The sequence below is a fragment of the Strongylocentrotus purpuratus genome, unplaced genomic scaffold, assembly GCF_000002235.5.
Source record: "Strongylocentrotus purpuratus isolate Spur 01 unplaced genomic scaffold, Spur_5.0 spur5_scaffold_12, whole genome shotgun sequence".
Taxonomy (NCBI): Eukaryota; Metazoa; Echinodermata; class Echinoidea; order Camarodonta; family Strongylocentrotidae; genus Strongylocentrotus; species Strongylocentrotus purpuratus.
In genome coordinates this window covers 33,462,436-33,480,256 of record NW_022145597.1, presented here as the reverse complement: position 1 = coordinate 33,480,256, position 17,821 = coordinate 33,462,436, and the positions used below count along the sequence as shown (strand labels likewise).

General features: G+C 38.0%; 1 protein-coding gene across 1 annotated transcript; it reads left to right on the top strand.

The window, feature by feature from the left end:
* Nucleotides 1–9: 9 nt before the first annotated feature.
* On the top strand, nucleotides 10–15,650 carry LOC115918547 (X-ray radiation resistance-associated protein 1-like). The gene is made up of 13 exons (XM_030982481.1): nucleotides 10–303; nucleotides 1,863–2,065; nucleotides 3,070–3,214; nucleotides 3,999–4,096; nucleotides 6,773–6,918; nucleotides 8,234–8,344; nucleotides 8,834–9,072; nucleotides 9,492–9,643; nucleotides 10,272–10,484; nucleotides 11,584–11,943; nucleotides 12,548–12,868; nucleotides 13,386–13,553; nucleotides 14,561–15,650. The coding sequence occupies exons 1-13, from the start codon at nucleotides 207–209 to the stop codon at nucleotides 14,720–14,722; spliced, it is 2,415 nt and encodes an 804-aa protein (XP_030838341.1). The 5' UTR covers nucleotides 10–206; the 3' UTR covers nucleotides 14,723–15,650.
* Nucleotides 15,651–17,821: the final 2,171 nt, after the last annotated feature.

Here is a 17,821-nt window from a genome sequence, read left to right as displayed (position 1 = left end):
TGAGAAAATAAGTGGATGAAACACCCTATCAGAAAATTGTTAAAAGGAATACCACTAAAGACCACCCGTAAAGTTACTATTATTTGAAATTATTCTTTCATATCATAAACTACGCAGGGGATACTCTTTGACAATACCGGTTATTTTCATGTAAACAATGGCAATGTTGTCATGACAATAAACCAAGGGAAGAGCAATGTCGCAATATGGCTGTGCCTGCTGGCATCAAACTAGAGGAAGGGAGCAGTCATTTTGTTTCTAACAGCTTTCCTGTTCGACAGATATTTGGATCGTCTGATAGTGGTGAGAATATATGATCATGTTTTTCCATATTATGGCAAAATAGTACAAATTTGACGATGTTGTGCGTTTTCTAATGTCGGCTACTTTTGTAAACAAGAGTGCACGCACTGAATCCGGAAAGAGTTGGGATGCATGCATGCACGGCTGAGCTAGCTGAGCTGAGTGAATTAATCGCAGTGAGTGCAGTACGTGCGATGAAGAAAGTGGAATGTTGATGAAATGTTGCTGGTGCCTGGCAGATAATGCTTTATCATCATTGCATGACCCAATGGAAAAGACATTGCCAAACATTTTTAGTATTTATCACTCGTGCTTATTTTACTAATAAAAAAAAAAAAAAATTCTGCATTCTTGTCTTTCAATTGGTTCTTGGTTGGTTGGTCGGTCCTCCAAAATACTCGTCAGAGTTTTTAACTGGAGGCCGGTGTGGGTAGGGAATGAAAAGTTGCATACAAAATCACTGAAAATGGACAGAAACTTAAGTTAGTCGAAGTCTTAACCATTACATGTATAAATATACCCAGATGTTGTGAGTCTGACGTCTGGGCTGCGTCTCACGAAACCATCATAAGTACAAGTTCGGCGACACCCCATTGACATGCGTGTACTAAGTTTAACACGCGCTTCAATGGGATGTCGCTGAACTTGTACTTAGACTCTATGATGGTTTTATGAAACGCTGCCCTGGTCCCCCTGACAAATTGTGTATCCAGAGACCAGACAGTTGAATTAAAATGGTAGATTTGAAGATTCCAAACACAGCACTTACAATTAAGCTGTAATTGCTTCCTTTGTAACCCAGGGCCATACATCCACTAGATTCTACTGGTGGGCAGCCAGGAATGGGGGTGGGTCTGGCACTTTCCCTAACCTAGAATTTAACTAGTTTTCAAAAGAAGTAGACATGATAGTCAATGTGCCAAGCAAACATTGATTTTTTCAAACATTTGATGCATTAAAATGCAACATTTATGGAGAAAAGGTACTGAAATTAAAAATTGATGTGAGATCTTTTTCTTTGATAGTGCTAGATAGCATCAAATAAATTGTTGTGACGAAAAAGATCTTTATAACTTAAGCTTTGTTCAAAATTAAAAGAAGCAGATTTTATGCATGTCCCCATTACCGGAAAACCTGCATTCAAAGGCTCTGTAATTCCATCGCAACTTCTAAATTTATGTTCAAGAATGCAAAATCTACATGTACAGACTACAGTGTAGTTTCTTGTTTCGCTCAAGAGTGTATACAGAATCTTAATTTTCCTTAAAAGTCAATATATCAAACACTTTTAATTACATTTCATGTTACAAACATGAAATTCTATCTGCACTACATGTATTTTAGCCAGGAGGGATTAGACCTCCCTGCATAGTCACTGACAGGTGGTTATCTCATCAAATCAGCTCTCAATTAACACAAGTAAAAGAGGATCATGGGGGACCAACGGATACCGCACTTAGGCATTGCCGAATAGAGGGCGCAAGTAGCTTGAAGTATTGCAGTCCCGCTTTCAGGTTTGCGTTTCGACTTATAGTTTACTATTTTGTATCTTTGTTCAGCTGGAGCATGGTTGGTTGCTCATAGGACAGAACAAATCCGACACTTAACCCATCAACCCACTGCAGAACCTAAGACATACGCACAGCTCAAGTATGAGCGCAAGCAGAAGGAGAAAGAAGAAAGAAGAGCAAACAGGGACGGAATCAAACAAGATGAAGAAGAGGAGAGCACAACTCCTGGAGTTTTGGATGGATTCTTTTTGGTGAGATTTTACTCATTTACTCAAACAAACTTTTGTTGATCGAAACTGTAGATAATGTGAGCGATATACTCACATCTCTATGTTAAAGGTTGAATGTATTTGGAATACGTTGGCAAATTGTGGGTCCTTACAATATCTTTGAAAGTATTTAAGTTTTGTTAATAGAAGGATTTTGTGAAAAATATGAGATGATGATAGAATGGACAAATCATTCATTTAGGAAAATCATTGGATACTCATGTGTCTTAAATTGCCTCAGATTCTAAAACAAAATCCTGGATTTAGCTCATGCTGCAATCATAATTATAAACCTTTAGGTCAGTCAGAAATCCCATGACTTTTACAAGCCGATCGCCTGTCTGATTATCAAGATATTTTTGATTGGAAATCGAAATTTCATTTTTCGTTTTCCTAACAGATTTTATAACACTAAAGTCTATAGGGATTCAGGGAAAAATGAGTACCTTTAATGGAAAAACCGGTCACTCAAAGATGTTTACTTATTTGAGGCACTTCATGATCATTTTAAGGCGCAATTTGTTTTTGGCTTCAATATTACATCATATCACAGACACTGATAACATAGGGCCATGCATCTCAGATTTAACAATGCCTTTGAGTAAAAAAGTTGAAGGAGTGGAAATGAAACAAAAATATTGAACAATTGGTAAATTAATATGGGTATTGACTTGACGGAGAAATTTACTTTGTTGAAACAGTATACCGGTATTGGTAATAGTGTAGCATTTTTCTCTTTTTTTTCATGCAATTATTTGCCAAATCAAATCATAATAATCCATGATATTGCAGTAATATTCAATAGTGCAATTTCAATACTAATCTTACTTAAATTATCAATCTTCCCCCCCCCCCCTCTCTCTCTCTCTCTCCCTTCCTCCCCTTTTCCTCACTGTCCCTTCCTCCCTACCCCTCTCTCCCTCCCTCCCTCCCCCTCTCCCCCTTTCTATTTCTGTCCCATACCATCTTCATATCTGTACATGTAGCTGACACACTGTTGCGTTGAAGACCCAACCGATCTGTGCTCCATCAATATATCTGGACAGGATTTGACTGAGGTCAAGCAAGAAGATTTTGAACTCTTCATTAATGTTGCGTACGTCAATGCTGGTGAAAACCTGCTACCATTTGGTAAGTTGAATCTTAATCCATCCTTAAATATTGAATCAGGAGGAAACAAATATATCCTGTGCACAAATGTACATGCATGTACTCTCTAACAATAATAAGGATAATGCCTTTACAAAAAAATTGTAAATTGAAAGTGAGTTTTGATGTGTCAAGCTTTAAGAAGTAATAATATGAAAAATAAAACCTCTTAAGGAGGCGTGATGGCTCAGTGGTAGAGCAGTGGTCTCCTAACCGGGAGGTCCAGGGTTCAAAACCAATTTGATGCACTAGTGCCCTTCGGTAAGGCATTAACCCTTGCTACCAAGTCCTTCAGGGGGGATTTAAAGCTGTTGGTCCCCTGGTTGCTTACCTATAAGCATACACATGATTTCTTAGTAGTCATGCAAGTAAAACAAACCAACCAGCCAACCAATGTTGAATGATGCCATGTCATATCATTGACCTGTTTTATAGAAATTCCTGTTCGAGTGATCAAGAAGATTGTGAAATGGAGATTTGATTTTCTTTCTCAAAATAGAAGTTCATTTGAAATGAAAGAAAGAAACTGCATGCAGTTACTATTTATTACATTAACATAGTTTATACATCCTTTACTTATTTTCTGTGATGGTTTGAAATATGTTTGAAATGTAGTTTTAAAATGAATTGCTCTAAATGAAACAAGGTTGTGTTTGAAATGTACAGATTGTAATTGGCAAAAAACGGGAAGCAACTCTTATAAAATGCTAACATTATCAAATATTGAAATTCAATTTCTCTTTATCTCTGTTTTGATTGTTCACAGATGCCTTCAACCATTTCCCAATCATACGTGAGCTAGAGCTACCTCTCAATGGCTTGAGAGGTATTCATTTAGACTACAACCATTTCCCTTATCTGGAGGTAAGTTTGATATTCTCACTCAAGAGATCTTGTCTAAATGTAGATAAAGTAAATTGAAAGTCGCTCTACCCTTGCGATAATTTGGTTTGAATAAATCCAAAATAAATTAGAGATGCATGCATGCTTGAGTCACTGTTAGAGGAGAAAGTGCATGGTGCAACGTTGTTCTAAATATCAATTCTTTATTTCAAATCAAGGAACTTTTGTCTCTTACTGGACGCCTAACATAGGTCATGCTTCTTACACCATGATAACATGATTCACATGTGTGTAGAGAAATATGAGCTTTGAAGTATGGAAGATCTCTATGCATCATAAGCTACTGTGTGATTTCCTTTGTGAGAGGCTACAGGTATTCATTTGTTTTGGGTGGAAAATTTTCAAACATGTCCATGAAATTACTCAAGTTTTGATAAAGGATTGGATTTGTTTCATATGTGGGGAACAAATGTTTTTGCATACATTGTGGGCATGTGTTAACAGAGAGAGAGAGAGAGAGAGAGAGAGAGAAGAGAGAAAGAAAGAGAGAGAGAGGGGAAGAGAGAGAAAGAGAAAGAGAGAAAGAGAGAGAAAATGGTTGTTCAGGAAAGTTTCATTTGGTCCGAATGACATGGGCTTGTGGTCTATGCACTGAATTAGCACAAAGAGCTAGCCAATGTTACCCCATTTTCAATTTGATCGGTTATCAGCTAGCCCAGTTGAGTGAATGTAGGGCAGTTTTGCCGCCTAGCTTTTCCATTCATTGATCTAGTAACTAATTGTCATGCTTGAATTGTTTGCTTCATTGGTTCGAATGAAAGCATTTTTGGTTGGGCTGTATTGATTTCTATCAAATATAGAATAGAATTATCGATAGTATCAAATATCAGAACAGTATAATATTCTCTCGTATTCAATACAGAGCTTTAATGTGTAGTCCACTTGAGATACTTTTTGAAGGATATTGAAGAATAAACCACAAGAATTGTCGTTTTCTCAGTCTTTGTGGTATTCAAATATTCACAAGGCTTGAATGTGCAAGTCTCTACTTGTGATGTTCTCAATATGTGTAGTTTCTATGGGATTAAGAAATACTACAGGTTGCCAACAAATATTGCCTATTGATTGCTCTGTTATGAATTTCCCGCCATTTACGTCTGCTATTTCATTGTCACAAGTCAATAAGTTTTATGGCTTGCACTTGTTGCTATTTTCAGCATTCGATATTTGAAAAGATACATGTACTAATTGAATTTTTTATTTTTTGTGTCTCACAATATATCCTTTTGTATGATCTTTATAAAATGGTAGTATTGTGATACCATTATTCAATGTTGTGCTTGACAACAAGAAGACGCTTACTGCATAGCAACTCTGAAAATGCTTCCCGGCCATCAAAGGCTGTAAAGGCTACCTCCCCCACAAAGGTATAAAATCCAAAATAACATTGCAAATAAGAGATCTGTACAAGAATGTAAAATCATGAAGGAAATCTCCCAAAATATAAAATTTAGAACAAGTATCTTGTCCCTGTGCACTAGCTCTATAGAGACATGTTTGAATGTTTCCATTGCTGTTTGCAAGTAGCCATTGTTAGTTGTTGAATCCATTGTCAAGGGTACAGCGTCCCTTCTCTCTAGGGGGTATTGCGCGCCATTTCGAGCCTCCTTTGTGCCCTTGTCTCCAGGGGACCAATCCAACCCTCCTAGCTCCCCTACCAAGTACAGACTACACACCTGAGTACACCTACAACTATTGTGTGCTTTATGCCTCATGAATAGGGGTCTAGGAAGGGGTTTTCCATTGCTATTGTTTTTTATGATGATCTTCTTACTTTATGAATTTCATATTCATTCCCTCTCCCCCACCAAGGTGGTGTAGGTGTATAAGTAAAGCATCCCACCCAACATTAGAAATCTGAAGTAGCTCTTTGCAAAGCATACTCTTCTATATAAGATGTGGAAGAGAGGAAGGTGTACCTACTTCACTCTTTCATCTAACTTGTTGGATAGCTGATAATCAATTACCTTGATGGTTCTCATCGGAAAAGGACATAACATCTGGTGTGATCCAACTTCATGTGCTTGAAAACGTTATAGGTTTGTTATCCGGCTTGCATATTGAGATCTTGAATTGTTCTTCAATTCTTAATATGAGATCATATTAGAAAGAATTTGTGGTACAACAGATTTAATTAAGTCTTGATGTCTGTCTGAATTGTGTGAACACCAATGCTATATTAAAGATTGGTCATCTTTTTTTCTTTTGATTGTAGGCCTGGAAGCATCCAGGGGATGTTCTGATTTATCCCAGGGACTTGGTATTGATGATGATGAATGCCTTTCCAAAGGGTACATTGTCATTGTTTCATACCTGGAACCTCAAGGTTACAAGACTGCTCTACCACTGAGCAATCTTGCCGCCTCATTCTTTCATTATTTGGTGCTGTTTATCCTGATAGCTCAGTTGGTAGAGCAGTGATCTCGTAATCCGGTGATCTGGGTTCAAAACCAAGGCGATGCGCTAGTGCCCTTTGGTAAGGTATTGATCCTCATTACCAGGTCCCTCGGAGAGGACCTAAAGCCTTCGGCCGTCTGGTTGCTTACTTACAAGCATTTATGCTTTTTTAGCAGTCAGGTAAAATAACCACCACCACCATTCCATTTTCTGTTCCCATTCTTTTGACTGTCTGTCTAGGTATTGGATCTATCACACAACAATCTGTCTAAGGATGATGTGGGTAATCTTGGTCTGCTCACCAGCCTCAAGGTGCTGTACCTCACAGGAAACCAGCTTCGATCATTACCTCCTGAGATGGGCAAACCGTTCAAAATACAAATAAGGTAAGAGCTCTAGCTTCCAGGCTGTTAACCAGGCCTGATAATTACCCAATTTAAATCGGTTTCCCGATTTTTTTTCTTCCAAGATTTTTTTTTAAAAACAATTTTTTACTGATTTTTTTTCTTCCTGATTTTTTTTTTTCTTTCTTCCTGATTTTTACTGATTTTTTCCCAATTTTTAAAAAATATTTCTTACTCAAAAGGAGGAATGTTGTTAAATGCAATTTGTTTATTCCCCAATCCTTTTTTTTTTTTTTAACCAAAGGTTGAGTGATCTATCTTTTTATCCATGCTGGTACCTATGTGGGGAGAATTACCAAACCTGTTATTCTCTGCAAAGAAGATATCTACAGTCAGTATGTGTGTAAATGACTGCTGTATAACTAACTAAATAATTGTGTAAATTACTGGCTTGTCACTTAAAAGTATTTCTACTAGCTCCACTTAATATACCACCTCAAAAATGCATTCTATGGAAAAAAAGACTTCTTTGTAGTAACATTTTGGGTAAAAACATGTGGGTGGGACGTATCAGGAAAGGTCTGCTTGGTACATGAAGGCTTCTCATGCAAGGAGCTTTGCGGAAGCTGTACGTCCTGTATAGCACCGAGGACTCCCTCACTTCAACCATCTCAATGGTGACCTAGCTAGCTTAGAATGGACAGTGGGACAGCTAGTGTCTTCCATGCTCTCATGGTACACCAGCAAGGGCTGGTTTCTCCAGTAATTTGTATCTTCATCATAGCATCAATTACTGTTGATGTCAGCCCCTTGCTGGTATACTGCCCTCTACAATCCTGATGTGGCCAAGCTGAATGTGAGAGAACAGAAGAGTTGAACTACAGAGAATAATCTACATCAGCCATCATTAATTTTATTTTACTTCAAGCATACTTTATTTTAGCTCTATATTTTCATTTGTGCAATTGATTTAAAATGTGTTTACAGTAAGGGTTGTGTATGCTATTCATTTAGGGTATATATTATTTTAATGTTTACATCTTAATATTTTCCTTGTTTTTCTCCCATTATAAAATAACTTTTCCAGTTGCCAGAATAGAGGATTTTAGAAGTTGATAATATTGTTCCTGCTATTTAGAATCAACTCATGTTCAAATTCAAAATGTCCATCTCACTTTCTGTTTGACTCTCTCTCTCTCTCTCTCTCTCTCTTTCTCCCACTTGGAGTCTCCCTCCCTCCCTCTCCCCCTCTCATCTTCACTGCCTGTATACATCTCTCTATGTATTTGTATCCCTGTATATATACCTCCTGTGTATCCTTTGTTTAATAACAAAATTTTAACATTTTCTTTTTCAGTGAGTCTGAGTCCAGTCGAATGCCAAGGTTCTCTAAGCTAGAGATCCTGAACCTAGATGACAATGCCTTACATGATCTTGCCATATTCACCAGTCTAGCTGGACTTAGAAAGTGAGTAGGAATATTTTATCAAGTACCTCATATCAAGTACATGTCATATTTCATGAGGATACTTTTAGATTTTGTATGGAAATATATGTGCTCTTATAAAGTTCTTATTATTATAGCAATATAACTAACACAAATTATTCAGATAGTTATATGTTATGTAACAAACGTATTATGTAAAGGGAACCTTAATTACAAGCATAATGCTTCCAAGGTTTCCTCCTCATTACTGCAGATTATTGTTAGCATTATTTGTATTTAATGACTTGCCATTAAATTGTTTTTTTTTACTGTTGTATCTATCGAATATTATGTACATGTTTTGTTACCTTGTATATGCCTTACTTTGTAAATTCTTTTCATATGCAGTTAATGTGGAAATAAAACCCAAATAAAAAGATAAATAGTAATACTTCAGCAGATATGAATATATTCCTAATGTGTGCTCTCTCTCTCTCTCTCTCTCTCTCTCCCCCCCCCCCTCTCTATTAGGCTGCGACAACTCAACCTTGATAAGAATGAGATTGTGTCTGTGCCGTATCTAAAAGCTTTGAGTGGTCGTCTAGTGGCTGTAGACAGTACATCAGACTCCACTCTACGCAAGGGGCGACCCCGGTCCGGAAAGGGAAAGAAGAAGAGTGGGGGTAGCAAGGAGCTAGACCAGGAGGAGAGGAGTGAGGGGACCACACCAAAGGGCAGTCCACGGGGCACCCCACAGGACAGTGAGCTAGGTACAATCTTTTATTTCTCTTTTTATAGGATGTATTTGGGGTTTGATTAGTTGTCATTCTAACATTAATACAAAGTATGTAACTACTCATATCTAAGCATCAAAGAGACTTTGATACAGCTTGAGTGAACTCTCAATTGTGTCATCATTGTATTTGGCAAAGATATGAGAAACATGATTATGATGATGATTATGATTATAATTATGATTATAATGTTGATGATGGTGATGATGATGATGATGTTGGTGACAATGACGATGATGATGATGATGGTGATAATGATTATGATGATTATAGTTATTATATCCCAATCCAATCCAATATTATTGAAATAATGGGTTTATAACAATGATAATGATAACAATGATGAAGAAAGAGATGATAATTCTAATTGTATTATCCATCTTTGATTTTTATAGAAAAAGGTGCTGCCTCTGAGATGTCCAACCTTCTTGATGACATTGAGGAGGAGGGTGATCTCTTCGATGCTTCTCATGTCTTAGACGGCGAGATGAACAAACTTCTTCCACCGTTCCCTGAGCTTACATCTCTCAGTCTGGCTTATAATAAGGTAGGATGGCATGGTCAGTGATAATGGTGATACTGGTGATGGAGGTCTTGGTAGTGGTGATACTGGTGATGGAGGTCATGGTAGTGGTGATAATGATGAGAATGACATTGATGATGATGATGATGATGGTGGTTGGGATTGTTATGATGATGGTTGTGAGGATGTCGTGGACAAGTGTCGTGGCCGAGTGGATATGTCACCGGACGGTGGATCACAAGGTCTGCGGCACTTATGTCCTTTGGCAAGACATTGATCTACATTTGCCACTCTCCACCCAGGTGTTAAATGGGTACCCGTTAGGATGTGAAAGCTGATGTGCTTGATGAGCAAGTGTGCGCTTGTAAAAATGACGCCTGGCTGGAATGCTCCCTAGGGAGTGGAGAATGTGCATACATTGTGTGCGGGTAAGCCTGAATCTGTTGACCGGGGTAATAATATATATATCTGTAAATCTCTTTGAGAGGGCCTTCAGTCCTGAAAAGCGCTATATAAGAACTAGCTATTATTATTATTATAATGTTGAAAACTGAGATCTAAAGATAGTGATCATTGAGATGATGATGTTTTAATGTTATGTTTAGCTGGTATTGAGTATCTATAGATAGACCATCTTTTCCTTTGCTTGTAGATATCTGAGGAGGAGGGACTTCTAGGAGTAGCAGGCTGGCCCATGCTTCAGGAGCTAATCATCCATAACAACCCCCTCACCACCCGTAACAGCGGTGACCCTCCTCTTCTCAAGCGGTACCTAACCAGTAGGCTTGGTATCCGTATGGTCAGGAAGAAGCCCAGCATGGTACCCAAGCCACCGGTTGTGGTACCAAACAAACCCCATAGAAAGGTGAGTCTGGAAGTGGTGGTGGTTATTTTACCTAGCTGCTAAGAAAGTATAAAGCTTGTTAGTAAGCTTCAGGTCCTCTCCGAGGGACCTGATAGTAAGCAAATAACTACCGTTGGTGAAGGTGATGGGACAACTTATCACCTCCGAGGCGATCTGGATGTAGCTATCTTTCCGAAGCGAAGCTGAGGAAAGATAGCGTATATACATCCTGATCGACGAGGAAGTGATAGTTTGCCATCGCCTGAAACCAAAAGGTGATTATTTGCTTTATATTCCACATCTAAAACAATTTAACTACAAAAAGAAAAGGATGTGTATGCATCTACATAAAGGACACCATGCCCAAATTCACACCAAAAAAGTTTAACAGTTTAACCCAACCCCTTGAGGGTAGGGTGCGCGCATGTTTTTGGTTTAATTGCGCTCATTGGTAATGCACGCTTAATTACGCCTGTTTTGGTGGGCTTTTGGATAATCTTCAGTGATAGTGCGTTGCCCTGTGTAGATAGTACCTCTATCTTCAGTGAAAGTGCATTGCACTGTGTAGATAATAGTACTATCTACACAGTGTAACAAACTTTTTGCTTCTCTCATAAATAATGGGCGAACTATCTTTTATCACGTGATTTACTTTTGACCAATCGTAGAGCAAGATTCTTAGTATGTGAAATATAATGAGGATTAATGCCTTACCATAGGGCGCTAGTGCATCGACTTGGTTTTGAATCCGGTTCACACTGCTCTACCAACTGAGCTATCGCGCCTCCTCTTCAAGATGATCGGATAATTCTTTCGGGGACATGTGGACTGGCTTTATTTTCTTGAAAATAGGGTTAGGGTAGGGTTATTGAGCAAGGCCAAGGTATATGGTCATTTAGTGTCACGTAAGGCACCAAGTCTAATGGTATTATGAACATGTATTAACTACAGAAGAATAGTGTCACTTGTCAATAATGCCAAGTTCTAGTAGGGCTTGCAAATTAATACAAGCATCAATTGTTCTAAAATTTTAGATGTTAGTATCAATGTATGAACAAAATAGCTTGGATTTTCCTTGTTGTATTGTTATTGATTTGTTGTTATTTCTGTGTTGATGCAGGTAGCAGAAATAGTTCCACCCATTCCCAAGAAACCACTGCAGCTGATGCTTGAAGGTCCTACCCTAGACTCCAGACCAGCCCTTCCATCCACATCCCAAACCCCTCCACCAAAACAATCAAAACACCCCTCCAGGGAGGAATCGACTCGTCCATCCTCACAGCCTCTACCACCCATACAGAACAACCAAGATGGGACCGATCCATTGCCTGATAGGGAGGATCAAGAGGAGCGGATGGAGAGGACTAAGACATGGACTGAGGAGAGCTTTGGTGAATCAGATGTTGAAGATGAGTCCAGACCTGAGCCCAAGGCCAAGCCCAAAGACAAGACTGCTGATGAACCTGTATTCCTAACACAGGTAAATATCTTTTAGGGTAGAAGAAGTTGAAAGTTCTTATTGCATATTATGCATACCTGCCAAACCTTACGAAACATTTGGAATATTCTGTTTTTCTGGATTTCTAGGACCTGAAAATCCGGAATATTCTGATTTTTCAAAATTCTGATTTTACTTGTAGGTCTGGTCGTTGGTGAATGGTTTTGTTGCCATCAGGGTGATTTCATTCATGATATGCTAGAGGATTGGTCTAGAATTGTACAGTCACAGGAGAAGTGAAAGATTGTGACCTATAAATGGCTCACCATTTACTATCCTATGCAGTACGTTACAAGAGACTTTAATATAAATCGTGAATTGAATCAGACAGCTATTTTTGCCTTGATATTGCACATATTTATCTATTTACAGACTGCATCAATTTGTAGTTGGGTATTTGGCATTGAGCAGCTTTCATGTGTAGTCATCCATGCTGTCATCCTGAACAATTATAAGAAAAGTTTCTTTGTGGATAGGTAGCTTGTTTAGGTGACCAGTAAAGTAGATTTGACCATAACTTCAGCTCTAATTTATGAATACAATTTCTGTAGTTCTTACAATTTTCCTTCCTTGATGTTCTCCCTAGGTGGATGAACACCCCGAGGACGAGACCCCAAAACAAGAGAAACATGCACCAAAGCCCCCCTCTCAGGCCCCTAGACCCCCAGGCAAACCCAAGACCCGGAAACACAGGGTGGACAGCGCCGTATACTCCATCAACGTCCCTCAGAAGTTCAAAGGTTACGAGATGTTCTATGATGCACCGGATGATCCGGAGGTGTATACTGCCCCTGATATCCAGAGCAACCTGAGGTCACTGCGCCTTGCATTGAAGCATTCTACCGTTTATGGAGAGAACAAGGTGGATCTACAGAGGCTACAGAAGCCATTCAAACCATATCAAAAGGTAAGGGCTGGAGGATTTTTACGTCATAAATGGTTGATGAGACATTTGCTCCAAAAAAGCATTGGCTCATAAGTTTATTTTAAAGTTGCATTCAGGTTTTAGGGTCGGGTTTAGGAAAGTATGCGTATTGTAGTGTTAAATTCAGAGATGAAAGAATTGACAGTAGAACTGGAGACTTTGCCTCAGTATTGATAATTGGGATCCTGGCATAGAAATTCCAACTACTACAGGACCAACTACCCCAAATAAGAGGTTATTTTAAGATCAAGTACTATAAGAATTACTGTAAGTCCAGTTCAGTGAAAGAGCATGAAAGACAGAATTGTTTATTTTGTTAAAGCTCAGAGTTAACTTTTTTGTAAACCAGACTTAATACACTATCTATTGTCACAAGTCACTTTCCTTGCAGTTGGAAAGTAATTCATTTATGTGATATATATGACATTGTTTGTGCAGTATAGAAATGAATACTATCAGTATCCTCGTGACTGTTATTCTGACTTGTTTTTTCTTTCAGAGCAAAGTTGCTGAGAAGCCTGCACACCCGACCAAAGCAGAGAAGCTGAGTGATATCCTGGAGGTGATGAAGAGTAGAGAGACGTATGTAGAGCAGAACCTTGGTGAGATCCTAGCCGATAGAGACAAGATGAAAGACTTCCCTCAGGTCACTAGACTTCTTCAAGAGGTAAAATAAATCTGCATTATAATTCTTACTTTTCTTTAAAGGCCCACTGCACTACTTGTAGTTACTTGCGCCCTCTATATAACAAACAATGACTAATCGGTGACCATTTATCCCCCATGATCCTCTTTTTCTTATGTTAACTGAGAGCTGAGTTGATGGGATAACCACCTGTCCAGTGACTTTGCAGGGCGGTCTAATCCCTCCTGTAAACTAGTACAGATAAGCTTTAAAGAGAGGGTCGAGTTCTGGAAAGAGGTGCACAAAAATTTGTGAGCGTTATCATTGTATTGTGCAATTGTGGAAGAACATCAGATAAAAAATGTTCCCTGAAAAGCATAGCTCTTCAAATGCCTTAATATATTAAATATGGCATGTAACATCATAACAATCAGGACGGATTTTTATGCCACATGTTTGTGTAGTCTCATATACATCTTTCTGTGTACAGTGCTTGTAACTTTACCAAGACTGCATGGGCTAAATTTCTTATCATTTTGATGATTCCAGAACCTTGCAGTACATGCCAACACTTAAATGCTAGATGATCAACCTTTTCTGATCGATTCCACAACGTTTCTTTCACAGTGCAATCGCATGGCCAGAACTCTACTTTTTCTTTAAGTTTCTCTGTCTATAGTTACTGAAAAAACAACTTGCATTACATTTACTTCAAAGAAACTATAGAACACCATGGTTAAAGATATATATATATATATGGGTGTACTTTATGGGTCATTAATTCCTGAGTTGTAATGGCTGCTAAATACCAGAGTTCTCTAGCTTTTGATTTAAGAATTTGCTTGTAATCATTCAAATGCTATGATTTTAGTAGCTCATATCAATGATTGTAAGTTGGTACTGGTGTAAGTTTCCTGAAGCAGGCCTACATGTTTTCTCACTTCTATTTGAAAGGGTTTTTAAATAAGAAGGATTTCGTCATGTAATGATAAGTGGTATCTATTTTGAGTGAAGTGCATTCATTAATTTTATTTTGTTTCCCTTTACAGATTCAGAACAAATACAGCGCAGTGCGCAATGCATCCATGAAGGATAAACAGGAAGAGGATGAACAGATAGACCTGATGATACAGGACCTGGAACAACTTGAAACGACTATGAAGTCAGCCCAGTCCTCTAGACAACCGTCTAGGGAGGTGGTTGCAGAATAGATCCGTTCTTAGTCCAACCTGTATAGAGTACCGAAGCTGTGACATCATGACAATTTATTTCTAGAACTTCTCAATTTTTTCTTCATTTTCCGAAAGAGCATCAAAAACAATGTCTAAATGTTGAAAACAAATTGAATATCTTAAGTATTGACTGAGATATGACCATCTGATTAAAAAGATTGCCTATGACTGAAAATGAAGCAAATAACACTGAGCTCCTATGGGGAGTATATTTATTCAGATGGTCATATCTCAGCCAATACTTAACATATTCAATTGGTCTTCGACGTTCGGACATTATTTTTTATGCTCTTTCGGAAAATGAAGAACAAATTGAGAAATTCTAAAAATAGATTTTTGATGACGTCACACTTCACCACTCTATAACAGGCTTTAGCCCACCCTAGAGATCAGTTCATAATCCTGCCTTTAGGATGGTTCATAATCAAACATGTAAAACAGGTCTTCGTTCCAAGTATAGAATAGTTCTTTTTCCAAATTAGAGAACAGTTCCTAGTCCATCCTGCAGAACAGTGTTTAGCCTATTATTTAGAACTGTTCTGAAGCCTACTTGTAGGACGGTTCTTATAGTCCAATGTTTGATGCAGTTCTCGGTTTGAATAGTTTCTCATCTTCCTAAGCAGTTCTTAGTCTAATCCATAGAATGGGTCTTGGTCCTACCTGTGAAAGCAGATTGTGATGTACCATTTGTGCTTTCTGAACACTACTTCACCTTGATTGTACTATTGTAATAGATGACCAATATTTCTAATTTTATACATGTGTAAAGCTCATTATCAAACTTTGTTTTTGTATAATTTAGTTTGAATTGTAAGTGTAAGTTTGTGATCTCAACCATTGTTATATTTGCAAAGTTCAACTTCAAAGTGTGTAAGTGCTCTCTGCTGTGAAGACAATTAATTGATGAGAAATTACAAATTCTAAATATTTTGTTAATTATTATATGGAATGCATATTGAAAGTCTATGCTCTGCAGATTCATATCATCTTGCAAAATTCCCTGAAAAACCTTCGAGTTAGGTACTCTGTACTTCAATGCTTTCCAGAAAAATTGGGTGGTTCTGAGCAGATTATGAATTCACAAGGGATATACAATTCCTGGCATACTACTTTTAGAAGCTGATTGCTAAGTCTTTCTCCTGAGAACCACAGGGCCATTAACTCATATAATAATAATAATAATAGCTAGTTCTTATATAGCGCTTTTCAAGACCGAAGGCCCTCTCAAAGCGCTTTACAGATATATATATTATTACCCCGGTCATAGGATTCAGGCTTACCCGCACACAATGTATGCACATTCTCCACTCCCTGGGGAGCATTCCAGCCAGGCGTCTTTTTTACGAGCGCACACTTGCTAATCTAACCACATTAGCTTTCGCATCCTACCGGGTACCCATTTAACACCTGGGTGGAGAGTGGCAAATGTAGATCAATGTCTTGCCAAAGGACATTAGTGCCGCGGTGGGACTTGAACCGCGAACCTTATGATCCACAGTCCGGTGACATATCCACTCGTCCACGACACCTCTACAATATTTGGTTATTCTGTTGATAACATTTTGCACAAGATTTGAGTTGATAGGAGTTTTAGCCTAGTATTTAGCTCTAAAATAGCTGATTTAAAACCCTTGTGATACAAGATAAATGACAAAATCTTGACTGTCAATTCTGAGTTCTGAACGGGGAAGTATATTTAGATATTAAATATCCATCATCCAAGAGAAAAGATGAAGATATCTGTTCAGTGTTTCAATACTGCCATATACCACACCGAGTAAAGGCCTTTCTGGTTTGTGTTAGATTATGATCATCTACTTTAATACAGCATGCATTTATCAGTGCACCTTATACATGTGTGTGATTTGTTATCTATGAAAGAGAATAATGAATAACGGGTCAGTTTTGTGGTAGAAGCCGTCCAAAATGTACCATGTACTTATTAAGAAGAGTAGAACATTATTCATAATTTGTGCTATCGCTATTTAGAAGAAAAAAAATTGTTGTCTGCATATCATTGTGTTTCATGTACTTCTAGTAATATCTATATCTAGATAGAAACCTTAAGCTATACATCATTCAGTGTATTGACTGATAGTACTTTGGCAGCACTGTATAGGCTAATGTGCATGTGCAAGTATATTACTACTGGCTGATCGTGTATTATACATGGATGTGTACGAATGGAGTAGATCACTTAGGTATGCTGGGGCCTGATTATTGAGACACTTGTAAGTGAGAGTTCAGGTCTTATTACCAACACGAAGATCAGTGATGAGAGGGGAGAGGGGAGACATGGACAAATTTAGGTTTACAATGAATGAACCGTGCTGCTTTATTTTGTATCATATATGCTTGAGTGTAAAAACTAAAGTTGAATCGCAACCACATTGTATGTAGAAGGATGAATACTGGGAGAGCACGAGCTGTCCAGTTATATTTTGAATTACTTTACGTTAACTGACAAAAGCCTTCTGATCAACTTACACTATGAAGAGAATAATATATTTGGTATTTGCCTCTATGCAACGAGTTGTAAATATGTGTAGATAGATAATACTGTGCTGTGTAGAAATCACAGTAGTCTAGTGCCTATATATTTGACAAGTTTACAGTAATGTGTGAACAGTGGATATGTGCGATATATTATATATGTAAATAAAACTTCCTTGAGAACTTATCAAATATGTCTTGGTCTGACGGGTTTACATCGGTTATGTGTTTGAACGAGTGTGCGACTTGATTTTTGCATAGAGTATGTTTTAATGATATAAATATCAACTGTGTGATAGCTTTTCATCAGACTTCGGATCAAATCATACTTCTGTTTTGGTGGTTTCATCAACTTGAATCATATTGTAATGACATTAACAGTAGCCATAACAGCTACTACCAGCAGCTAAAACATGTCACTTTATACCAGTAGCCACATCAGAATCAACCCATTCACTACTGTATACTCTCATTCCCATAGGCTTTAATACAGGCCCCACTCAGTTCCAGGAGGCAATTGGATATTAAATTTAGATACTCTTCTCCCTGCTATCCTACTATAGAGTGGTGAAGTGTGACGTCATC